The 27,460-nt window shown below is 37.9% G+C and overlaps 2 protein-coding genes across 2 annotated transcripts in view; both read right to left on the minus strand.

Moving 5' to 3' along the window:
- LOC148849868 (phospholipase D delta-like) overlaps positions 1 to 9,691 on the minus strand; it is a 51,709-nt gene extending 42,018 nt beyond the window's left edge. Inside the window, exon 1 of the mRNA XM_088945275.1 lies at positions 8,094 to 9,691. Within this exon, the coding sequence (XP_088801401.1) occupies positions 8,094 to 9,044 (951 nt within the window). The 5' untranslated portion in view covers positions 9,045 to 9,691. The remainder of the gene's footprint in view (positions 1 to 8,093) is intronic.
- Positions 9,692 to 15,853: 6,162 nt separating this feature from the next.
- LOC148849869 (uncharacterized) lies at positions 15,854 to 26,458 on the minus strand. Its single transcript, XM_088945276.1, has 13 exons — positions 26,238 to 26,458; positions 23,205 to 23,315; positions 22,536 to 22,648; positions 21,269 to 21,391; positions 20,932 to 21,137; positions 20,488 to 20,563; positions 18,982 to 19,035; positions 18,761 to 18,841; positions 18,613 to 18,645; positions 18,325 to 18,378; positions 18,196 to 18,237; positions 17,142 to 17,220; positions 15,854 to 16,264 (listed from the first exon to the last, which is right to left on the minus strand). Exons 1-13 carry the CDS (start codon positions 26,275 to 26,277, stop codon positions 16,071 to 16,073), a joined length of 1,206 nt encoding a protein of 401 aa, XP_088801402.1. The 5' UTR covers positions 26,278 to 26,458; the 3' UTR covers positions 15,854 to 16,070.
- Positions 26,459 to 27,460: the final 1,002 nt, after the last annotated feature.

Genomic DNA, 27,460 nt, shown 5'->3' on the forward strand with positions numbered 1-27,460 from the left:
TTCAAGCAAAGAAGTACATTCAAATCTCACAACTTGATGTCCAAACTACTTTGTTTCTTAAATAACAAGATTATCCAAGCTAATGCCATTTTGGAGTGGAATCCATTCACATTTTCAAATTATAGTTATAAAATACATAAGTTGCACTCCTAAATTTAACAATGTGTGGATTCATTCATGTTCCAGTTCTAAATCCTAATAATTACAAATTAGAGTGGACATGTCCCCTCAGGGAATGGTTTTGGTTATCAAGGTATACACTAAAAAATAAAATCTATAAATTGGACAGGCCATAGGCCTATACCCATAGGGTTTTCCCTTGCTATTTATATGCCCAAACTTCAATGGGTTCTCTTCTTGTAGCGTGACTACCTAAAGCCAAACATAGAAGCCTGCTAGAACAAATCAAATATAGAAGGATCTAAAATAGAATATGTAGAGAACACTGATGTGGGCCCCACTGCAGTGGGCCCCACTGCAGTGGGCCCCACTGCAGTGGTCCCCACTGTGTTCGTAGGACAGCAGTATTTGTTTCAGTTATAGTAGTGTCAGTTTGAGTCAGTTTGCTAATTCAGCTGTTATTTATTTCAGTTTTATTTACTTTATTTGTTATGTAAGTACCAAGGGCAGATGTGTCCTTTCATCATGTACTAAACATAAACTTATAAATATTAAGAGAGTGGTGGCGGCAGATCAGTTAGAATCTGTCCCTCCTTTCAACAACTTGTGTTCTCTTCTATTCTCTCCCTTTTCTCTCACCTTCTCTTCTGTTTTACGAACCTAAAACCTTTTAGGATTCAAGACTGATTACAGTCTTGATCTTCTATTTGGTATCAGAGCCTATCTAGGGCTTCTCATGTGTATCTAGTCCAGCCGACCACATGAGGACTAGCTAGGGCTGGAAGCCTTGAAGAAGTTTTTCGGCAGCTGAATCTTGGAGATTACCAAGAGAGGTTCGCAGCAGTTGAAGACTTGCCGCAGCTTGCAGAGAGTTGGTAATCAGGAGGAGGCAGCGAGAGTTAGGGTTCAGGTAACCCTAGAAGACAGTACACCGAAGACAGGAAATCAGTAAGTAAGTTTGTTTCTTTACTGATTTTTAGATATTGCAATCAACCGAGATAGGTTGAACCCTATCTAGAAAAAGGGGGCGAACTGTGTTCAAGTTTGCTCTAGGGTTTGGCTTGCCGAACTGTGATTAAGTTCATGTCTAGGGTTTGATTGCTGGGCCGAACCCTTCTCTTCAAAGGTGATTAGTCTTTAGGGTTTCACAGTGCCCTACGACAAGTCCCACTTGTGCTACCTGCTTGGAGAGTGCAGCTGAGTACCTTAGTGATTTCAAACCTACAGTTGAAACCCTAGTTTTTGCTCTCACGGTAGTGGGCCCTACAGTAGTGATTTCAGAAAATAGCATCTCAAATTGATAGGCGATTGGATCATATCAGATTTCAGATCGGATCAAATCAGTTCCAGATCAGATCAGTTTTGTGTTGATATTTCTGATCGGATCAGATCAGTTTCAGATCGGATCAGTTTTGTGTTGGTATTTCTGATCGGATCATATCAGTTTCAGATCAGGTCAGTTTCGGATCAGCTTTTAGACTTACTTCCTTGACTCTGTTTTCTGGTATAATTGCTCTAACAGTTTGTAGCCACTGAATCTTGATTAAAGATGGAGTTCAAGGGTCAGGGAGATAGTAGTTTTGGAAACCACAGTTATGGTAATGTATCTGAAACCGGGTTTCAGATTACAATTATGAGATTTGATGGGTCAAATTATTTGAAGTGGGCACAATCAGCCATGATGGCTATTGGAGGAAGGGGAAAACTGGGTTACCTCTTGGGAGATGTGAAAGAACCTCCCAGGGAGGACCCAACATACACCAAGTGGGTTCAAGAGAACTATTTAGTTATGGCATGGCTGTGTAATTCCATGCAGCCACATATCAGCCGAAATTACTTGTGGGCAAAGACAGCCAAAGAGATATGGGATGTTGTAAAAGAAACATATTCCCAACCCCTTAATGTCGCCAGAGCCTATGAAATGTAGTGTGAGGTGAACAGCCTTAAACAAGGAGAGAAGTCAGTTTCTGTCTACTTCTCTACCTTGAAATCCTTGTGGCATGAGATTGACCATCTGGAGACCCTTGAGTGGGAGAGTCCCAAAGATGCATAGACTCGTAGAAAACAAGTTGAGACGAATAGGGTATTTGAGTTTCTGGCTGGTTTGAATTCAGAATATGTCATTGTGCGACAACAGATATTGACAAGAGATAGTGTGACTCTTTCTCAAGCATACTCCTTGGTGCATAGTGAAGAGACCAGGAGGAAAGTTATGATGCAGCCTCAACCTTCTTTCCTAGCCTTGACAGCTATTAAACCCAAGCCAGGGGGTGACTCAGAAAGGGATCGGAAGAAGGAAGATAAACGGGATCTGGTATGTGAACATTGCAAGAAACTCAAGCACACAAAAGATACTTGTTGGAAGCTACATCCTCACTTGGTCCCAACAAAACTAAGAAATAAGAAGGGTAATGCTCATATGGCAGTAAACACTGATTCAACATCCCCATCAGGTACATCCCTGGAGACTTTAGCTGCTGTTTGGGTTGCCCTCATACAGTTGGAAAAGGAAGTTGGAAGTTCAGCTCAGCCATCCCAGTCCCCATCAGCTCCTGCTACATCTGCATTTGCACATTCAGGTACTCGAGCCTCAGCTTACCATACTTCAGCTCCAGGTAATACTGATCACTGTTGGGTAATAGATTCAGGTGCATCTGACCATATGACTAACTTGCCATCTTTGTTTACTTCTTATCACTTGTCCTCTGGCCGAGATAGAGTATCCATTGCTGATGGCTCTCTTGTTCCCATTTCAGGCAAGGGGGACATCAAGTTATCAGACATTATCTCTTTATCTTCTGTCTTGCATGTTCCTAAGTTTGAAACCAACCTGCTTTCAGTTAGTAGTATTACCAAACACATGAACTGTTCAGTAACCTTTTTCTCTGACCGGTGTGTTTTTCAGGATTTGGAGACGAGGAAGGTGATTGGATCTGGCCGTGAGACGAACGGGACCTATCTGCTTGGAGAGAGTTCCCGACGGGAGGAGTCAGTGAATAAGAAGTCTTTTGTTTCCCAGTTTGTGAGTTCGGTTATGCTTTGGCATAACCAATTAGGTCATTTGTCTTTTAAGTCTTTGAAGAGTCTGTTTCCTGCTTTATTTGAGTCTGTTGAGTTATCAGAGTTGAGGTGTGAGAGTTGTGAGCTTGCCAAACATTGTAGAACCTCTTATTCTCTTTAAGTAATAAAAGGAGTAATTCCTCTTTTGATATTGTGCATACTGATGTTTGGGGGCCATATCATATCTCTTCTATGGGTGGGTACAGATATTTTCTATTGTTTGTTGATGACCATAACCCGGTTTTCTTGGGTCTATCTTATGCGTTCTCGGGATGAGGTTCCTGCTCTGACCCAAAACTTCCATCAGATGGTTCTCACTCAGTTTGGAACTAAAATCAAAGTCCTCGGATCTGATAATGCAAAGGAATACTTTGCTCAACCATTGACCTCCTACCTTCGTAGCCATGGAGTTATTCACCAGAGCACTTGCCCTTATACACCACAGCAGAACGGCGTTGCCGAAAGGAAGAATAGGCATATCTTGGAGGTGGCTAGAAGCATTATGTTTACCTCCAATGTACCTATTCGCTTCTGGGATGATGCTATCCTCATAGCAGTTTATCTCATTAATCGAGTTCCTTCCCGAGTCCTTGATATGAGAACCCCCTTTTCCCTTCTTTACCCAGACAAGGAGTTCTTCATTGTTCCCCTTAAAACCTTTGGTTGTACCTGTTTCGTCCAACTTCTCGAGCTTCATCATTCCAAGTTTGAACCTAAGGCCTCCAAATGCATTTTCCTTGGTTATGCACAAACTCAAAAGGGTTATTGCTGCTATGATCCGGTTTCAGGGAAACGACTTGTCTCCATGGATGTCACCTTCTTTGAGGAGACACCCTATTATCCTAGGGTTTCTCCTCGGGGGGAGAGAAGTAAAAGTGGGGCTGTTGGGGCTGTTTTGAGTTTCTTTTCTCAGGGGGAGAGCAGTGAGAGTGGAAGTGGGGCTGTTCCTTTACCTATTCCACTGGGTAATGAAGGTTGTAGTGGTGAGGGTGGTCAGAGGGAGCCTTAGTTGAGAGTCTATCACATAATGTAGCCCAAAAGATGCCTAGAAGAAAAGGTGATGAAATTGATTACAAAGCAGCCCAAAAGAGCTCCCCCCCTATTTGGCCCTTGTTTAGTTAAACTGTCAGCCGTCCTATTTGTTGATCTTCTACTCCACTTGAAGGTAAAACAATCTCCCTTGATAAATAATTTATCTCCTTCATGACCTGCTTGTGGGTCCACACCCCCAACTTCCTTGTTTGCATCCACCCTATCACTAGCTTAGAATTAGAGCTGTTCATGGGCTAGGTAGCCTGATGGGCTGACCCGGCTTGGCCTATTATTTATCGAGTTTGGACAAATCTTTAGGCTCGCTGGCTCGGGCTCGGGCAGTCGGGCTTTAAACACCAGGCCTGATTATTGTTGGAGCCAGGCTCGGGCTTTCTCAAATAAACCCAGCCTGATAATATTACATATAATAAAAACATACAATAATAATATAATATAGATAATATATATTAGTTTACTAAATTATTACCAAATACCAATTTACAATTCAGGAAATAGGAATTAGTTTATTAGCTTATTTAATTACACCATAAATAGGATTTTTTATGTCCAGACCAGGCTTCGGGCTTGGGCTCAGGCTTCGAACTTTATATAAGGGCCAGGCTTGGACTCAGGCCTAGACATTTTCTATTGATAAAGAGGCAAAGCTTGGCCCATTAACATTCTACTTAGAATCATTTTCCACTTCAATCTACTGAAAGCCCAACTCTGTCCAATTTCAGTCCATGGAGGAGGGTCAAATTTTCTACTCTCAAGGAGTCTCCTGCCCCTTTTGAACCTAAGCATATAGCCAAAACCATTCCTTCTTCATCTCTAAAGAATCCCCCAATACCAAAAGTTCCTGGCTTGCCAGAAGATCTTGCATCAAAGTTAAGCCTAATTCCTTGAATTGCTGAAGGGACCCAACTTTCCTGAACCACAGACTTGATAGAAGAAGAGTTAGCTACTGCATTCCATCCCCTGATTATATCTTGCACTAAAAATTCCTCAAACAATTCGCTTGTTTTTACCAAACGTTCTACTTTGAAGGTGATGCTTTCTATTAGATCTTCCATGGATTTTGTAGAACCTTGAAAAATGTGATTGTTCCTTTCTTCTCACTTCCCAAACCACCTACAAGGTTGCTGCTCTAGTGGCTCTCTACAAAAACCTTCCTCTCTACTTTGGTTGCCTAAAAAAAGTTAGCATCGAATAGAGCTTCCACAGAAAGAGGAGTGACCATCTGCAACCAAAGAAAGAGGAAAACCAATCCTAAATACTACATACAAATAAACATGAGATTAGTGAGTGTGATACTGTCTCACCACAGTTATTGCAAAGGATACAGACATGATGTTAGGAGCGTTAATCCTATTAAGGGCTGCTTCCCAGCAAACAGCCCTGATGTTAGGAGCCACCGGATAACACCACACTTCTTTAGCTGGAAAGGACAAAGCCTGACTAGGGGAGCTAAGGAGGGCAATGAAAAAAGAAGCATAAGAAAAAGAGCCAAAAGGGGAGGCCATCTAGATCCTGTTATCTGAACAAGATTGGTCTAAAAAACATTACTTAGAAGAGAAAGAAGCTCATAAATGGCCCCTATTTCAACTTCCCTAAGCCCTCTCCTTAGACCCAAGTCCCACAACACCCTATCACGACAAATGAAAGAAATAGATTTTAACTTATGTAAAGACAGATAGAAAAGAAAGGAAAATGATCTCCTTAAGGGGGGAATCCCCAAACCAAGTATCTTCCTAGCAGAGAACTTTATTAGCAGAATAAGCACCATACCTTATAAATGAAATGAAGGAGGGTAAAGTGCCAAGAATAGCTTTCCAAGGAGAAGAGTGCAACACCCTGGGGGGAATCCCCAAGCCAAGTATCTTCCTAGAAGAGAACTTTATTACTAGAATAAGCATCATACCTTAGAAATGAAATGGAGGGCAAAGTGCCAAGAATAGATTTCCAAGGAGAAGAATGCAACGCCCTAGGGTAGAATCCAAAGTCCCAGCCATTTGCCATCAAGCCATGAATGCTGACTATCACCTTATGCCAAAGCCTATCATGTTCAAGGGGCAACTTCCATGGACATTTCCCCAAAAGTTCTAAATTTCGTTTCTTTTTTTCTACAACTTAGGAAGTAAGATTAAAGTAACCTGCCTCTCTTTAAATAGTTGCATTCTCTTTCTTTCTTTTTTTATACAACTTGAAGCTTACGCATCAAGAAGCCCACTTTCTCTCTTTCAGTGGCAACACCATTAAGGAGCCCACTTTTACCTTCTCTCGTTCCGTACTGTTCTTCCATTTCTGTGGAAATTACTTCAAAGTGCTGCATAAACTCCTTCCTGAGAAAGTGTTCCATACCGTTTTTCATACAAGGCTTCCATGCTATCCATATATCCCAAATTTTAGTGGGCTCCCCTCTTGCAGGTTGCTATCCACAGCCTAGAATTGAAGCCCATTACCCATATAGAAGAATTCAAAATATACTCTAGGAGATGCCTAGAAGATATTTTTTCTTTATTTTATTTTATTAGGTTATTTGACTAGAAATTAGGGTGAAGGTTTGTTGTCTCTCAACAAATATTTTTGTTCTTCTTTTTTGCAGCTCTTGGAGTTTGTGAATTGAGGAGTCGTCTTTCTCTCTATTCCATTAATTCCCCCTTCTCCTTTAGGAGAGGTTTGGGACCACTGCTGATTCCTCCAATGAGATTTCTCAAAAATCAGTGATTTTTGAGAACACTGACTTCTCAGAAATCAGAGAAATTGCCTGTTTGGTACCATTGCTGCCAAGTCAGCCGATTTCTCAGAAATCAGTTATGAGTTTGTTTGGTAGTGCTTATCAGCAGTGATTTTTGTGTTTATGAGAACTACCTCCCCTACCCATGTCAGATGCCACATCATACAACAATAATCAGAATCAGCATGAAAATAGGAATCAACGAATTTGCTTCTCTTTTCAGCCTGATTTTAATAATTTTTTCTGACTGATTTGCTGATTTCTCAGAAATTGGCCAACCGACCACCAAAATAATCAGAGATTTTTTAATCGCTGATGTGGCTCTGTCATGGTGCCAATTTCTGATAATAATGCGAGCTCTGTGTTTTTAAGCACCCCCTGCCCCAAAGAAAGAGATAGGGAAGACGATAAGAGAATGTAATGAATGATAAAGTCTGCTTCTTTTGGAGAGAGAAGTTTGAGTTTATAATGAAGGTTGAGTTGTTTAAATATTTCTTTTGGTAACCAAGTGGTGGAGCTTTCCTTAGAAACTTGTAGAAAGAAAGAAAATGTATGACCAATACCAGATACAAAGAATCAGTGATCCAAAGATATTGTATAAAATATATGGCTGCTAATCAATTTAGCAGCATCTTCTTAATTCACTGTGAAATAATGAAACAAGATCCCATAGCCAACCCCATATGCTTTGCATTATCGCATAAGGTTTTGTTGACCTGGGTCGAGTTCCTTTAACCACATAAAGAAACAATATGAGAACTAATTGGCAAGACAATCCAATAGTGTAAAAGAACATATTCTTTCAAACATGATGGTACCGACTAGCTAATTGGTAAAGTTTTTTGTTTATTTATTTATTTATTTTTTCGGGGGGGGGGGGGGGGGGGGGGCGCTGACCTGTGCTTTGAATCAGTTTAACAAATTTGATGTAATAGGATTATAACAAATATGTCTTCTTAGTTTATTCTTTGAATGAGGGATAAACAAAGTGATGAAGTACATTATGTGTCTGTGTAATTTGTTCAATTCAGGCAGACATCATACATTATGTTTTACCATTATCAAAAAGAAAGGGTCAAAAACAGGATTTGAAGAAACTCTGCAAGAAAAAATTATGACGATGGTTGTCGGTAAAACTTCTCACCGTATTGATGAAGAGATTGCTATGGGAGGTCTTATCATCCCAAACCAACAACAACACCCGTACTCCTTCTTGCGACTTGTACCTGAGCAGCTCACCCAGTGTCAGATCTCCACTTCTCGGCAACGGCTGGGTTGGCTCTCTGAGTAGCTTCACCTTATGGTAGACAGACCAACCGACAATATAAACCAAGTGATGAGCTTCCACTATGGCATGACAAATATCTTCCCAGCACTTGCCTTGACGGAAAATATTTCCGTTCTCCAATTCAATCTCCGGAAGCTTCCCGTCGGGAACATGTGCGTCCTGATAAAGAGTCACTGACCCTCCTTTCTTCAGAGGAAAGTAAGTGTTTCTTACACCCAAATGATCTGGATCCGCTGCAATGCCATGTCGATACAAGGGATTAGTCTCGACGGGAGTAAATTGCATTTGCAGGTAAAGAACTGAACCAGGTTTGGGCGGTTTTCCGTTAGGTCCAATCACCGGAAACGGTTCATTAATGAACTCTCCAGATATGATTCTCTGAGCAGAAACCAGAATAACACCGATGAGCTGAGCACCGAATATGTCATTATCCTTAACACTGAATTCGACATTGGCGGTGGGATGAGCAAGGGGAATGTTGAACTCTTCGTTCCAGCAAGGGTCTTGGGAATTAGGGATAACTCGCGTGCGGGCGACCGTAGCTCCAGCAAGAGAAACAGTAACGTAAGGATCGCTGGTGATGATTTTTCGGTGATGTCGTCGCTGTTTGGAGTCCTCTGAGGCGGACGGATGTCGACAGGTGTCGCAGGCGGTAAAGCAACGGCGGAGACGCTCAGAGATTAAATCCATGTTAGGTAAGTTTTCAGCATTGACGATTTTCAACTTCAGATCTCCGTGAAGGTAGATGATTTGGTTTGAAGCCATCGAAGCCGAATCTTCAACGTTTCCGTCAGAATTAGAAGCCATAACAGTTGTCAGTTGCGGTAGAGTTGAGATATAGTATATGGCGTCACAGAGAATCAAAAGAATCGAACAGGAAGAAGAAAAGCATATAAGGTTTGCTTGAGTTCAACTGCTTCGAATTCGTGTTCATGCGGCAATCTCTGAAACTGTAACTAGCCGGAGATTTTCCAATATTTTTCCTTTTTTTTTGCGATTTTTATATATTATATATAAATATATAATAAAATATGTCTGTAATATTATAATAATAAAGAAAAAAATGTCTGTATTCCCCTTCATCAATCGTTATCTAGAATTAATTATTGAACACTTGAAGACTACGACGCAAAAACGACGTGGGATCGTGAGCACTGAGCAGGCGAAACCGGAAGATCTCGTCGCGTTCAACTCTAACAGCATTAGTTTGAGGGAGTACTGACGACTGCTGAGTACATCCCTCTCCGTTGCTGTTGCAGTTATACTGTTCGCCGTATTCATCCTTCTTCTCCACTGAACAGATTTTAAGATCATCAGCGGATAATATCACTTGCTAGTTGCTAAGCGTTAACCATTTAATGGGCTTAATGACCATTGACCAGCACCGAGAGGAAGGCAAGTATCCGCTTTATCAATCCGGTTCAATTTGGGGCTGGGTTGGGCTGGGCTGGGTTGAGCTGGGCTTGGGGCATCATCAGATATCAATCCGATTCAATTCAATGGGCTATGGATGGTGATGATCATGTAGCAGCTCATCGTCCAAAAACGAATTTTCACTTAAAACGCAATAAAAGCCAAAAGCAGCATTTTGTGTAAGTCAAGTGGACTCAAATCTATCATTTTCTCTTACACCAATTCAATGGGCTATTGATTCTTTTACAAGAACGTGGTTTTTTCTGAATTAAACAATAACCACACTAGTGTTTCAAATAACAGGCATAGTTGCTTATAGTGGTGCAAGTCGGGGCCGGGTTAAGCCGGGTTGAGGTCAATTCTAATTTAACCCGAGTTGTTGGATGGCTGGGTTCAGGTTGGTACGATTTCCCTATTTTCAACTGTTAAATGTTATTTCTTTTTTACAATCGTTCAATTTAATTTTAACATTATTATATAAAAAACAGACATAATTATCATGGTCTAGAAAATTTTCACTATACTTATAATTAATCATAGATAAATACATATATAATTATATATTTATATAGATAGATACATTTATAAATGCATCATGCATAGTTGCATTTATATATATAAAACACTTGAACATGTTTATACAATAATTATACATAAAAGCTAAATTAGGTTCGGGTTGGGTTGAACTGACTAAAGCATCAACCCCAACCCAACTTTTTCGGATTGGATTGGGGCTAACCAAACCCAGAATGCAGTTAAATTAGAAAAAATAAATTACGGGGTATTAGACAACATAGTTGATTTTTTATGTAGCATTATTTTTTGTTTTAAAAACAAAATTAATCATAATTTTTTTTTTATTTTTACCTTAAAAAAATGGTGTTTTGATTTTTGAACATTCCCTACAATTGCAAAAAACAACCAAGCAAACAAAGACATTATACCAAGAAAAGTAGAACACACTAAAACACCTAGCGGCTGTTTGGCATCGTTGCTATTTCCTTGAGCAATAGTGTCACATCAGCGTCATGTAGGAAAAAATGGTACTCCAGGAAATAGACATCTGTTTGGAATCATTTTTCCATAGAAAACGATACTTTAAGTCACGTCTTGAAAATCGGGAAAGCATGGTTTGAAGCAATGCCAAATTTGGTGTTTCTTGGAGCTTCAACTCATTGTTGCCAACAGGGCAGTGATGTGGCACACTTGCACTAGATAATGGATAGAATTGTAGAAAATGTTTCATAGAGCATTGGTACCAAACAGAAAAAGTTGTTATTGCTCCAATAAGCGTCCTATTTGACAACAACAATTCCAAACAAAAAAGGCACTGTTTTATGAAAAAACGGTGCATCCAACCCACACATTAGTAAAAAATGGTGCTACAACAAACATATACCTAATCTATATAAATAGATAAATCAAGCAACCTATCTAATCTATATAATTATAATAAAAAAAAAAACACAGGTCCACAATTCAAGGCAAGCATAATAAAAGTTTGGGACTTGGGAGACAAACGCACGTACACCAATCACATGGGTTAACTGTCACCAGGATCTACTCGTCACAAATGATCGCTTCACGGGCACATCCACCATGCATTGGAAGCATCTCCCGTGAATAATAACCAATAAATACAGGAGATGTTCCCAATGCATGAATGTGCGTGTGAGGCGCCTGTGAAGCGCCAGGCGTAAGGAGCAGATCCGGTCTCCACGGCAACACGAAGCCACCGACCACCATAAACATGTGACGCAGGGTTTTCTTTTATTATTTTATTAAGTTTTACTACTTTATTAATCCGTCAAGGGAGTTGGGATCTCACCAATAAAAACCGTTCCAACACTTCCAGCATGATCCAATGCATCGAGACTTTCGAGAATGAGATCTCTTATACCTGAGATGTGCAGTCGGCAGTGTGCAAAGTATTAAAAATACATGATATATTGTATTTGAACCGGTTTTTATGATTGCTATAAAAGATTCTATTTCTGTTTGATTCACAGGATTAGGGGTTTACAATTGAAATTAAAATGGTTCAATCCTATTTCAACTGTTTGGTTTAACAGAATTGAATCCCATTTTCATTTATGGTGGAGCGGTATTTCCTCACTTAACCCCTCTCTTGGGAATGAGAATTCATTTCAGTTGATGCTAATTTTAATTCTTGTTTGAACGAAATAGGTGGGGATGAATAAACCATTTTGGTTCTAACTAGGATTAAAACTAATTAGATTTTTAAGGTTTTTTTATTTTTAGCTGAAATTAGAGCCAAAATTAAAATCATTCAAAATTGAAACCAAAATCGGAATAATCTATTCCTTCACTCTTTTTTGTTTAGAGTAAAATTAGAATGGGAATTGGATTCTCAATTCTAATGGAGAAGAGAGAATAGCTAGGGGTGGAAAAGAATCGAGCTTTGCTCATGAAAATCTTAATTAGTCTTGGTTTAAATCAAGCTTCAAATCAAATTCGAGCTTGATATTTAGGTTCATTTGCTAATTAAGCCAAGTCCGAGCCCAATGAATTTCAGTTCCTGAGGTTCACGAGCTTAATTGAGTTTAATATATATAATAAACAATTTTTATTACATGCATACATACATGCATGCATGCATATGTATGTACATGTATATAATATTTTTATTTTTTATGTATAATAATAAATATTTTTTTTGTATATAAACTTAAAAATGTTTTTGTATATATAATTTTTATTTTTTATAGGAAGTTTGGCTCGCAATCGAGTTCGAGACAAGTTGAGCTCGAACTTGCAAACTTTTGGGTTGAGTCGAATTTGAGTTCAAGTCACTAATTCAAATCGAACTCCAACCTAACATTGTTTTGAGAAACCAAACTTGAATAACCAAGTATTCAGCTCAGTTCCACTCCACAGAATGGCTATTTCCTCAAACGTGAAATGCCATTTTACTAAAAATGAGAATCAGACAATCACAAATAAATGAATAGAATAAGAATGGTTCTCATTCAATTTTAGATCCCTATTCCCTCAAACCAAACGACCCCTAATTTCTATTACGAGGCAAAGTTGTTGGTGCATCATTTTATTTGTAGAGTCGTACTATTACGTGGAAATTTGGAAATCATTGTATTTACAAGTGTCCAACCGGAATGAGATCTGCTCCTCATTATTCGGCGCCTCGCATCACATCCACCATAGGTTGGGAACATCTCTGTGAATAATAATTTATAAGTACAGAAAATGTTCTCAGTGTAAGGCGCTTATGAGACGCCCTATATGAGGAACAGATCCGGTCTCGTGATCAACCTCAGTTACAAATTTCGGATACGTGCATGGTAAAGATGCGCATGTGAGGTGTCAGGTGTAACGAGCAGATTCGGTCTTGAAATTTCGTGGGATCAGGTATCATAATCGGAAACACATACAAATATAACACGGTGACACTCCCCAATTATATATACTTTGACATCACATCAGCTCCGGATGTGACATGTGCCATGTCATTGGCTCTGGTTGGTAGAGTTTTCAGGTAGGTATTAATTGTGATGTATCATCATTTATAAAAGTTGGCGTTGGGAGTTGCAATTTATGTAGAGAAAGTAATTCTCAATTTCTCGGTGAGACGTTCGGTATTAGATGAAATTGGTAGAGGATTGGAACGTGTTTTGTGGTAAAAGATCCTAATTCTTAATTGCAATGAATAGAGTTACAAACTATAATATTTGAACTGTCGTCGATTCCCGCGATTGGATTGTTGAACCATTCAGGCAATCGACCATTGGCTAAAAAAAGTTGAATTTGTCAATGATCTATTGAAATGGGTGATCAAATCATTTAATTCGTTTAACGATTTATGGTCATTTTTATTTTAATAAATTATTATTTTTTTATTTTTATTAAAATTGACCATCTGTTTGGATTAAATGGTTGAACCATCAACCCAAAAACCGATGGCTAGAATGATTTTGAGTTCGGGTCATTTTTTAAAAGGTAAATTTCTTAAACTACCCTTATGGTTTTGACTAAGTAGATCCTTACTGTTCAGCTATTGTCCAACGCTACCCTACTATTTCTAACAATTGACTAGTTCTACCCTTATTGTTAACATATGTTAATATTCCGTTATACATGATGCATATTTTTTTAAATCCAATTTTACCCTTCATCCCTCTCTCTCTCCTTCTTCCCCTTCTTTCTCTCTCCATCTCTCCCTTGTGCAACGGACCACTCCACCTCCGGCCTCTCTCTCTCTCTCTCTCTCTCTCTCTCTCTCTCTTCTTCCCCTTCGTTCCCTCTACCCTTGATGTACCTTGAACCTCTCTCCAAGCCTCGGCCCAAACCCTAAAAAATTCCCAATTCTCTCATGTCATGTCTCGAAGCTTCTATACAAATGTGCTCTTATTAGTTGCAAAGAACGTGAGCGAGAGAGAGAGGATTTAGGAAGTGGTGCTAGTGACATTATTTGTATTTTCTTTTGTAATTTTGAGGGAGTTGGATTTTTTGGAGTTAGAAACAAGGTTCAAGAAATCGATATGATACGCCCTGTATCGGGCATATCGTATCGTATCTTTTGGGTCCCGAAACACCTGTAGGCAAATGTTTTGGGACCCCACCCTTTTTTAATAAAAAAACCCCATTTTTTATCTCCTCAAAAACCAAAAGTTGAAAAAAAAACTACAAGAAAAATGTATTTCAATGTGTTTCAAAGTGCCAATACGTAGAGGCATATCGATACTTTGAACCATGGTTAGAAGTGTCATTTAGTATATGGATTCGAATGGGTGAGGGTTTTCTTTGATTTTTTTTTCAAATGCCATTTTGTTACTTTGACTGGGATAGTTAGATTTTGTCTTTGATTTGTAAGCGAAGATAGAAAAGAAGAGATGACTGACTTGCATTGATTGCTTTGAGAAGCACATATAAAGCATGACAGTTGTAGATGCAAATCATCACCACTAAGTGACTATTACCATTAACATTTAGAGATGTATTGGAGTCAAACGGCCGCCGGTCTAAAGTGGGATTAATGGAATCCCACTTCAGTGCAAACGAAATTCCATGGGGGTACACTTAGCCGGTGCAAACGGCCATTGAAATCTCGTTCAGTCTCATCTTTAACGAAGTGGGATTGTTGGTTTTGATCTAACAAAGTGGGTGACCATTGGCGACGCCACGATGGAGATTGACGAAAAAACAATTCCCTCCTTTCAAAGAGAGAAGACCGGGTTGACGGATTCAATGAAGGCCAGTCTAGGATGGTGCTCGGAAGTTGTAGTGGCCGTCGTTACCTATGACAATCGTGGTGCTCAGTCTTTGTTTTTGGGTGTTATAACAAGGGACAAAAAAACATAAATTTAGCTTTGGTCATAAATGTGAATTAAAGGGTAAAATGGGCATTTCAACTGTTCCGCCCGTATCAGGAACAGTAAATATATGGAAAGAGTTTTGACTAATCAAAATCCACCCATAAATTTTGATAAATAATACCTTATTTATTGGTCAATTGTTTTTTTGATATCATATCTTTTATTTATGGTAGTCGAACCCTTTTCAAATCAGTAAGGATATATTTAATCAATTCTCTAAATCATAAAAGTAGTTTAAAAAATTTACCCTTTTTTAAAATATTGTAATTCTGGTTAATTGAACGCATTGGCTGTGAAATCAATAATAACACATGATCCACAATAAGAAATCTTGGTGGTGTGGAGCATTTATCATTGGTTCGACAGCTTGGTGAACGGTTATTGTCGAGATAGAACATCTCCTCTATTTGTGATGGGTAGCCGATCTGATCTCATTATTGCCTTCAACTAACCTTATCTCCTTGCAGAGTGGATCTATTCATTCAATGACAAGTGTTGGGATCTGCTGCATTTTTCCATGAGCAGATCCAGACTCCAGAAATTCCAAAACCTAATTTATCAATTCTCCTGCTTATCCAAAATAAATGAATGAATAAATAATCTTTGTGTGTCTTAGACCATTCGATCTTTTAGCCTCGCTTTCAGCAAGAAGGAAGATAAATAAGAGGACCTGCTGGTTGCTACATCCCTAGTCCTCCTTACACAGACATCCATGATCCAGAATTCCGGATTATGAACATGAAGAAAGTAATATTTAGATTAGACGCTAATTATATAAGCAAAGACCTTCATAATCTAGAGAGAGAGAGAGAGAGAGAGAGAGAGAGAGAGAGAGAGAGAGAGAGGGGACTATGGAGTAAAAAAATCATTGGTTCTTGTTTCATTTTTCTGTCCAGAATGCAATTTTATCAACTTGCACCCTGCCTTGTGAACTGAACAGCCTCTAGCTACAAACTGCAGTCAAAATTTTATGAAAGGCAGGCATCTCTTTCAAAGCTGTTTGCTGCAACTGTCAATAGATATATGAAGGTAAATTGATTGCTCGAACCAATATGATTAGCACTCGATCTCAACTTTCTTTACCGACATTTGAGCATGCAAGGGTGCCCGAAGAACCTGGAATGCCAAAGAAAGATGCTACTGTGCTTAGTAGGCATTTACATCCTACAAGATTAGTTCCTAACAGAGGCTGCTGCTGTTGATTTTGTGGCATGAAGTAGGAGGAACAGCCCTTATCACGATACTCTGTACGAAGGCTATCATCTGCATGGGAAAATGGCCTACTTAAAAAATTTACATATAAAATCAAGAATGAATTAACCATAATAGGTTATCAATATTAAGGTCCCATTTTGTTTGCAGGAATAGGAGTCTGGAATCGGAATTGGAATGGGCCATTGTGATTCCAACTGTTTGGTTGGGTGGAATCGGACTTCCATTCCCATTCCTGGTGGAATGGCATTCCCCATTTGAGGGAATATCCATTCCCTCCCCCTCCCTTGGGAATGAAATCCAATTCCCATTCTGATTCCTGTCTGAAGCAAACAGATTATGGGAGTAGACCATTCTGATTCCGGTTCCAAAGGATTTCAATTCCAATTCCAACTGTGAACCAAACGGACCCTAAGTATTTAAGGAACATTCCTTTATTACAAGGATTTCATTAGGGCTCAAACATTGTAGAGTGAGGTTGGTGATGTTACTAGCTATGTTAGGAGTAAAATGTTACTAGAAGATCCAGACACCTGAGAGCACTTGCTTTTATTGACCCAATTAAACATGGACACGCCAGCCCTTTTGATTTTCTTTTTTCTATTTCCATTGCTGCCATGTCTGTATCTAATTGGGGGATTGCAAGGAAATACTGCGACCACAAGCAGATGTGGACCTGGTCTAGATAGAAAAAAGTTCAAATTATTTAACAATGGTAGCCTGCAAACTATTACAGCCGGTCACATTGATAAAGAACTTAATGATGCAAATCCAATGCACATGATACTGAAACCAGGGAAATGAAATGGTGCATTTTCAGATAGGAACAAAGCTGCAAGAACAAGAGCCAAGAAGACAATGAGTTATAATTAGTTCATAATAAGATTGATTTTAGACTGCAAAAGATTTTAATGAATTTTCCTGTTACCTGTTAAAGGAGTGAAAGCTAATGGAGAAATAATGTTGGCAAAGGAACATATGCCTGAGATACATCCTTGAGCCTTCCCCTGAAATAGTATGTGTTCAGTTGTATAAGCCAAGAAGCAAAGGCTGGCTATTATACCAGATAATGCATACCAACATAGACATACATAGGGAAACAGGGATACAACTCCCCATTTCCTAACATCTCAAACATGGATAGGTGGGCATACCATATGATATGCTTATATCATGTTTTTGTATTTAGTTGTAATGTCTTAAGATTTATTTCTTATCAAATTTAATTAGGTCTCTAACATATGGCCTCATTCATTTGCATTTTTGTAACTTACCTGGGTAAGTGCACTTACCCAAGGTAACATTTACCTGGGTAAGTTCACTTACCCATGTTCTTTTGATTTCCAGGATTCCCAGGTAAGTAATGCAATGGCATTTTTACCCATAAAAAGCTAATATGAAAATGGGGAAAGTTGTCCCATTATGCTTTATAAAATTCCCCTCCCCTAGGAAGTTACTTACCCACATGGGAAATGGGTAAGTTTTACCCGGGGAAGTGGAGCTTATTTTACCGTGGAGCCCATTAGTTAGTAAATGCAAAAAGAACATTGTAAAGTTGGTCAATGGGAAAAAGATACCCATTGACCAACTTTCCCAAACTCATTTACCGGTAAATGAATGGGGCGATAAAGATTTTTATAACATGATTGTCAAAACATGCCATTTTATATATTGGTCAATGGGAAAAAGATACCCATTGACCAACTTTCCCAAACTCATTTACCGGTAAATGAATGGGGCGATAAAGATTTTTATAACATGATTGTCAAAACATGCCATTTTATATATTTTTAAGGTGGTAATACCACTGAGAATTGGATAATGGTACATGTAGGTTTTATTCAACAACTTGGAGTTTTAAATTAAATTTATTTAAAACAAAAATAGTTTTTCTTTAGATGAAAACGAAATGTTTAGAATTCAGATTCCTATACATGATATAAATAAAATTCATCACCTGCAACATTTTATTGAAAAGTTACCTGTTCATTGGGCCCAACTTGTTTAGATACAATGCTCCTAATCTGCATGACTTAGAAACTCCACATAAGAAAACTAATCTCTAATTATGACAAGTTAGTAAGGAATAAGCTAAGAAGTAAAGAACTCACGCATGGGGCTGCAAGAACACCCAAAACAGAGAACATAGCAGCAAGGTAAGGAACCTGCAAATTTTCAACATGTCAACTAAGAAATATGTTTCCGACTGAAGTGCCCCCTTATAACAACTATTAGAATATTGACCAAAGTAAGAATAAAAAATGATTAAACATGAACAATTGGCTGTTACAAAGAAGAAAAGTCAACCCAAACCAATAACAAAATCCTATATTGTGGGAATATAGATAAAATAAGCCATCAAACAGTAGAATGGTTATGTGCAGGAGGAGAAAAAGTACCGAAGAGGCCCATGGTATACTGTAAAGAAACATCTGCATCATTCCATTCCATGGATCAGTAAATCCAAAGTTTGAAAATATACAATATCAGCTTAGGTGATAAACATGAAGAAAGTACCAGAATTGGAAAAGCTACCTAGTTACTTACATGTGTACAGTTTGCCAATAACCCTATGGTGAGCAACTTCTCCTCCCCAAGAGTAGGCGCCAACGTGGGCATGACAACCAACTGCTTTGTGTCAATTGTCATCCAGAGTAATTGGGAAAAAGGAATATGTGAATACACAAATGAAAATGCAGTATAAAATACATGAATTCACAAATTATGTGAAATTACTTGTGAGATGGCTCTGCAATCCCAGATATTACCATTAAATCAGCAAATTGATCTTTGCTGAAGTGAAAACGGGCCTTCAAATAGTACTGCATAATGCAATTAGAAAGTCGGATTTATCATTCAGAATGTCTATTTGAAAACAAGGATATTATTTATAAATTGAACCTGTACTAGCTAACAATGTAGTGCACTAAATTTAAAATTTCAATTCTTGATTAGTTTTATGACTTAAGTACACATATCTACATCAAAACATTGCTAGAATTGATCGGGTGTAATATAGTTTTCATTTGATATTGAAAGCTTTGACTGTAAAAGCCTTTCGACATCAAAGACCATGATGAGCCATCAAAAAAAGTGACCATTACTTCTCAACAGAAAGATCTCACTTCCCAAAGGAAAATTATTCTTCACATTTCCCTGCACTAATTTGGTAGTTGTTGGACAGTATCCATGTGAGTGTCACACTTTCAGTAGTTTCACTGCTTTCTACTTTAGACCCTAATAATTCACCAACATTAGACATGATACGTTATTGTACTAGCTACTCTATTCATTAGTTTATGCACAATCTGTAAGTTTCACTGCTTTCTACCTTTTTTCAAGCTCCAAACTTGTTGCTAGTCACAAAGCTTTCCTTAAACTTAGTAGAAGGTTGAACATTGGAGGTCATAAAAATGTTACTTTCTGTCAGCAGTAAAATACTGACTAATTCATTGAAATAGCACATCTGTTTACTTCATATGAAAATATCCACCAATAGAGTCACAGGTTGGAATGGGCCTTTTGGTGATTAGTCTTGGGACCTTCCTGAAGGATATATATGTAATAAGTAATAGCAAAAAAAAAGGAGAAGGTATGGCATAGGGTCTGGCTCCAAAGTTGAAGCTATCCAGAAGTTCTGCTTGAAGAACCGTTCCTGTTGGCATACATCATGCTAACCAAGAGCTCTTCATCCATTGCTGTTATCAACAGAACACATCAAATAAATAAATATTGTTTATTGTCTATGTCAGATAGCCGACTCCATATAGTTGGGGTAAGGCTAGCTTGGATAATGATAGTGATGATGTTTATGTCAGATTTACTGTTTTCTAATGAGATTACCAGACCATATATTGACTTCTTGGATTAACTAGATGACGTGTCAAGTTTCTTACGAGAGGAGCACTTGCAACACCAAGACAATCTCATGTTTAGTAGATTGCGGAAGAGTATTCCCTCAGTTATTCCTAATATTTCCCCCTACATATATGCTATCTTACTTACAAACATCTCTCAATTAAAACATAAGAATAATATACACAAAAAGGATTACTATTCAGCTCCGTCTCAGTAATTTTTGTTAAACATGATTACCACGAGCTCTTCTTATATTTGGACTCCACCGAGAAAAAGTATTTACATTATGCAGTTTTTTTTACAATTCTTTAGGAACCAGTGAGACCATTCAATATAAAAAATAACGAAACAGAAGAAATTTGATCATGCATTTTATAATCTGGTTTCAGTTTCTGATTCATGGAGGGAGAAAGTACCAATAGTGAAGAGTGAAGGGCACTTTCTGCAAGATTGGTGAAGAATGCAACAATTGCTGCTTGTGAGAATGTCAAGCTGCATGGTAAACTTTTGTAACCTTATGAAAAGTACTCAGATGGAAGAAATTTATGACTTATTTTGAGAAAACTCGAAAAAAAAAATGTCTACGAAAGCAACTCAGGCATTCTGCGACTCAATTGCCAAAGGTTCTATGGGTGTGTTGAGGTAATCAGAACCCAATTGGACCCAATAAACTTGAACATTCCACTTCTCTACCTCTTAGGACCAACTGTCCTTTACACAATACTTCCTTCTTAGTTACTTCATCAATCATCAGCTCTAAGGTGGTTGATCAGTTAGCAATAACAAGATTGAATATATATATATATATATAACCCCAAAAGGAAACATATGTTCAAAAAACAAAAGTACAATCATCTGACCTACTCCTCAATAAGCAGATCATATCATTCACCGATGGAATTCTTTTAAAGAATTGCGCCTTCCTAATGGGGTCTCCATTGGAACAAATAATGAAAGGGCTCTTCTCCGACACTTGTTGCTTGGGATCATTCAAATCTTCACAGATCGACTCCTTGAGGAAAGCCATCATGTATACAGCTGCAAGCACAGCTACAGAAGTAGAAACCTAGAACAAAAACAGTGATTATTATACATGAACATGGAAGACATTGGTGAGAATTGAATCAATTGAAAGATAATAATGGAGAAAATATCGAAGAGGGGAATAAAAAAAGTAAAAGAAAAGACTGTTAAAACCTGGAATGTGGATGAAGTAGAGAGGAAACGAGCAGTTAGAGTTCCGCAGACAAATGCAGCAGACACAATGCCAGCAAGAATTCCGAACGCCGATACTCGTCGGCTATCTGGAACGTTGTCCGCCTGCAAAAGCAGAGAGAGAAGTAATGTGGATTGTGGAGGGAATTTTGAGTGAAGTTAATTTACTAAATTGCCATGGAACTTGAAATAAAATGAGCCCAGATGATGAGCAGTGTCATAATCCGTTAGTAGTTTACATAATACCTTGATGTATTTTTTACATCGTTCTCAGTAACTAAACGTCTTATCACGTAAAATGGTTTTAAAATTATATAAATGATATTTTTGACATTATGTAATATTTAATTAAGGGAATACTAACAGATTGACTTGTAAGGTTGCAAAGGGTGGTTGGAGATGGAAGCCAATCTCTTTTTCAGGGGGTTCGGCTTCAATAAGCTCCAACCTTTACAGCCTTCCATTGAAAATATCTTCCTACATTTGTATCTTATTTAATAAAGAGATATTCACGGGCTTGCCCTAATGGAAACCAATCTCCGGATTCAGCTTCAGTCAGGGGTAAAAGTCCGTTTGGGCAGCCTTTCGGTCTTGCATTAGAATATCTTTGTACTGACGGAGTCAATCTCTTTTTTAGGGTATTCAGACTCAATTTAAAATGATTATAAATACAAATTTATAAAATATAAAACCTTATATTTTATATTATTTTATATATATTTGCACTGTATGTATTTATATTTATACTCCTTCTAAATTTAACCTCAAGTATTGCAATCAAAAATTCAGGTTAACGATACCACTAACCACCTATTTGTAATTTACCCAAAATTTTGTTATCTCATTGATAACTGACAACATTTGTCCTGTCCATGCGCAGTATAGCCCGGCCTATCAAGAAATTGCTCCGTATCTCAGCTGAGCTTAGTTAGAAATCAATTTAATTCCTGATCTTGACTGATTGACACGGTATATTTACTCAGCAAACAGCATGACCATTCCCGCAGTCCCACTGGATCATCCCTCTACGGCTCTGGTGTCTGGTCTGAAATGTAGCAAGCCTCTAAGGCCTTGCTAGAAATGGGCCAAGCCAAACAAATGGGTCGTCGTGGTTCTCTGGGATGTTCTGGGCCCAGGGGAATACGAATATCCTTAGTCATGAACTGACAAAAGAGAAAATATGGATTACAGGTGCGAGGTGTCCTGTAATTTCGTCAGACAAAAGAGAAAATATGGGTTGAAGAATTACCACATAAGCCAATGAAAGGCACTGAACGCTGCCATCACAAAGCATAGATGTGAGAGTCTTGAGCACGTAGTATGCGTAGAATAAGCTCTTTGTTCTGCTGCAAGCCAATATAACTGTAAAAAAATGCGTTACTATTATAACGTAAAACCATTTCCGTTCTCTAATCTCTACTTCATTATTGTTATTTTTTGGGCTTGGGCCAAACGGACTAAAATTCTGAAATGATCTATCTGTTTTGATGTGAGGCCAAGGCAATCATCGGAATTATGTACAGTAACATTTTGAGTTGGTTCGTGATGGGTGTCAAAACTCAAATGCGTTCAAGAATCAAGAATCAAACATTTATTATTTAGGTCTGTTTGGTTTGCAGGAATTGGGTCTGGAATCGGGAATTATAATGAATCGTTCCAATTCTAACTATTGAAATTTTATTTTCATTGCTGTTGGAGTGATATTCTCCCATTTGAGAAAATGGTGGTTCCCTCTCCTTAAGAATAAAATCTCATTTTTATTTATTCTAATTCAGATTCTCGTCTAAACCACAAACTTTAAGAATAAACCATCCCAATTCAGAATTCAGAATTAACCAAGGGGACTACAAGGCTAAACCATTCCAATTCCAAAAGATTTTGACTAACCAAACAGACTTAGTGAGGCAAGAAAGAATACCTAGTGGAAAGATGGCGAGAGTCATTGGGAGGATAAGCAAAACTTTCCTGCCGTAGATGTCGGAGAGGTTTCCAACCAAAGGCGCTATGATGACCGAGCCCAGCCTGTGATCTGCAACAGAACAATACACATCCGTTGGTGATCTTGCGTGATCGATTAGTTAGGTTGATCATTGATCCATAATTCCATATACAATGCAACGTTCAAAAAATTGATATCTATCGGGAGTTTTCCTTACGGTGAGTGTATCGGAGTTTTAATTGGTTCAGGGGATGCATGGACTTTAAACTGGTTCTTCTGAATCGGATTTGAAAAAAAGAAAAACTAAAAAAACAAAAAATAACCGATTCTGCCCAATACTCTTTTACCGATGTATCAGATGTATCGATATTTTGAATCTTGATACAATATATTTTTAAATATTTTAAAAAAATGTATTTTCAAATATTAATTTAGTAAGTGGAAAAAAAATTCTTGGCATAAAAGAGATGAAAATAATAACTCAAAAGTTTTCAATCTGAAAATATTTAGACTAAACAAATGAAAATAATCATCTTTGAACCAAACAACGTTCAGCTCGTTAACCTCGTGCATTCAATATGTAGACCGCATAGGTAGTAGGGGTTCAGTCTTGCACTCTTGGTTCAACCAAATCTGACATCGGGACTACCTATCCTATTTCCCAAAAATTACTTTTATTTTTTTATACAGAAAGTTTCCAAAAAAATTTACCTTTGGTTAAACTCCATATACCCTCCCATTAGAGTGTTTCGCTTAACTACCTAACTTCATTCAGGTTAAATAAATAAATAAATATATTTGTTAACATTCTATTATTAGGAAAATGGTCATCAGAAAAATGCCCTTGCGTGCATCATGTAATACATTAGCCACTTTTGAATCCAATTTTACGTTTTTGGACGAATTTTTCCTTGAACAAGCAGATAACTCTGTTGGACTGGGTTTAGGGACGCTGTGACATTGACATATGAATTGGCAAAAGCATCCTTAAAAAAAGTAATTTGGACATTTAAAAATATCTAATACATAATATGATCGCCACAGGCGGCATTTTCCATTTATTTTCCTAATGGAATATTTAGAGGTTTTTCTTTGCTTGTAATAAATAGTTCAGGGGATAGTTTTATACAAAATAAGCTTAGCTAATTAAGCGAAACATCTCCATGGTATTTAGTGTAGGGGCTACACAATGAGGGATAGCTCGTCCCTCATCAAATCCTTAACACGCCAAACCAGTGATGGTGTGGGTAGGGGTGTAACTTGGATTGACCCGACTTTAACATTTTATACTGTTTTGTCTTGGGTTGGGTCTATTTAAATATTGACAAAAGCCCAAGTTGAGACCACCCAAACTATACCCTTTTGACATTGTTTTGGGTTGGGTCTATTTAAATATTGACAAAAGCCCAAGTTGAGACCACCCAAATTATACCCTTTTGACATTGTTTTGGGTTAGGTTTATTCAAAATTTGACAAAAAACTTAGGATTGTGTTGGGTGTAGGTGGAATCAGTTCCCAACCGATTAGTAATTGGGACGAAAACATAGACCTATAAATGTCCTCGTTAATAGTCAGGTCTATCATGTCCATATCAGGTTATATTAAAAACTATATTTGTTTATTAAAATAATAACTTAAATATAAATATTGATCATATAATCTTAATAAAAATGATGAAAAATATTAAATTATTTATATGTTAATAAATTAAACATTTTTAATTAATATTTTTTATTCATTATCTATCAGATTTATCATTTTAAATATAAATTGTGATAAAAATTATAAGTAAAAAAATTATTATATATAAAATAAAATAATTAGTTCTTGGTCTAAACTGTTTTGAAATTGGAAAGAACCGGAACCAATCCAATTATTAATTGGAATAAAATTATGAATCCAAAACCCGTTATAATCAGTTTGGTCAATTTGACCCGACCCATTACAATCCTATAAAAGCCGAACAAAATCCTAAGTATGCAATACAACCAGCCAAAGACGTTACCAACCGAGATAACAGGGGTAGTCGTTCCCTCGTACCTATAACCCCCCAATTAGACCTGTTCATGGGCTGGGCTGGGCCAGGCTTTTACTCTGTATTAATAGATTTTTCTAAGGCCTGAGCCCGAACCCGGCTCTCATAAAAAGCCCAAAGTTCGGGCCTGGGCCCGAGCCCAAAATTTAGCCCATTATGATACTATTGCTGAAGTGGCTGAATAGAGATAGAGAGAAATTACAAAAAAAATATAAAAAATGTTATATTAAATTATAAATATATATACTTCAATAAATATTATATTATTTATATATTTTATAAAATATATAATATTGAGTCGGGCCGGGCTTTTTTGACAAATCCTGAGCCCGACCCAAAACACAGTCGGACTTATTATGTTAGGCCCGAGGTCAGGCCCACGGACTTAATTACATGACCAAACCCAACCGGAGTGCAGGTTGGATCATCGGGCTACCCGACCCATGAACAGGTCTACCTTCAACCTTTTGGTAATGGGATTTTCATCCCAAAACTCTGCTGCTACAATCAGCCAGGAAACTTATGAACTGAGTCACCATCGTTTTTTTTTTTAATGGGTGAATAAGAATCATAAGCTTGAGAACAACACAACAAAATCAAAGCCTTTGCTTTCAAATGAAAAAAAAAAAAAAAATCAAAGCCTTGGAAGTATTGTGGCATCGTGTGGAGCGACAACAATACATGGAAAGACCATGATTTACAGATTTAGCCCTTCACCAAAACCATGTCGCAACAGAAGTGAACTCGCATGTAGTTGCCACTTTACAGGAAAATCCATCAGCCTTGGTCCAACTAAAATAGAAAAAGGGGAGTAAATCCTCTTCCTCCCTCAACTGTGTGTCCTTGGGAGATTTACATATATAGTGCTTCACTCTGATTTCTGAAGTTTAGCATCCTAAGCTTGACTGGCAATGCATTGAGAGAGAGAGAGAGAGAGAGAGAGAGAGAGAGAAGGTTAATGATAGTCGTAGACATACCGCCTGTTGGAATCCACTGAGGTAAATGGCGATGGAGCATTCATCTCTTCCGGGGCAAAGCGCCGACATTGTAATAAGGAAGTGGCTCAACCCTGCAATTGCATACGCCATCTCTCTATCTCTGTATATGTGTCTCCAACTCCCAGGTGTAGTAGTACAACACAGATAGCAAAAGGAGAAAAAGAACGAAAGAAGATTCAAGGCACATCACATAAAACAACATGGGGCCAAGCAACTTCATTTAAATTTTAAAGAGCTAATATAATGTATGTTCATTCTTCCTCTGTACGTCCACATCAGAAGTTGTGTCGTCATATTCGCTAACCTCGAATTAAAACTTTTTCTTTTACGTCTAACTACTTAGCTTCCACGCTTTAGGCTAATTGCTTCCGTACCGTATATGATCATCTATTAATTAATTAACACAAGTTACTTCCATGTCCTTCATGTTTAATTGGATTTGAAGCCTTTGATAAAAATTATAATTAATCATGCATCTTCACTTGTGTTAAAACCGAGAATTATGGCCTTGTATGTATTGCAGTGGCTCTACCAATGCGTTATTTCATCTAATTCAAAGGCTTTGATTTGATTTGGTTGTTTTAGCTCTGGGCTAGCTATTGTCGTAGAAACAGTGGTTAGAATAATAAGAATCTTCTGTCAGTGTTGGATCATCCATATACAGGTAGCTAGAACTTTCCAGGCAGTTTCGAAATGTTTTCATTTTCATTGTACCCCCCTTGCCTTTTGTCAATCATGCACAGAATATCGTGCTATGCACACTGCACAGCATTTCATCCTCCTAAGGCCACTGTACGATTCACCAAACAACTCAAGTCTTTAATTCAGTTGGTGGACGAGATACGGATACATGATAGAGGAGAGGAGTGCATATTCCCGACTTAATTTTTGATGACGGTGATGATGATGTCCATGATGATCTACAACTACCCTTTGGTTGTGTTTGGTTTAAAAGAAAAGGTAAGAAAAAGAAGGAATCGAGTGCAAATCGTCGTCGTTCACGCTTGTTTCTGCTATGCTTCTAATGCTGTTATTCGTTCTTGTCATACTTGTTGTTCTGGATTCTTCTCTCTTCCAGTCAGCAGAAATGATCACGTAAGCAGGTTTTCAATCGCTAGCTGCTGCTGCATCTGCTTTTTTTTTTATCAATAAAGTCATATATTTTGTCTCCATTTGTTCGTTCAATCGTCATCGCAATCTGC

Source organism: Nelumbo lutea, chromosome 5 (genome assembly GCF_056320005.1).
Source record: "Nelumbo lutea isolate HS-2025 chromosome 5, American lotus-T2T, whole genome shotgun sequence".
NCBI lineage: Eukaryota > Viridiplantae > Streptophyta > Magnoliopsida > Proteales > Nelumbonaceae > Nelumbo > Nelumbo lutea.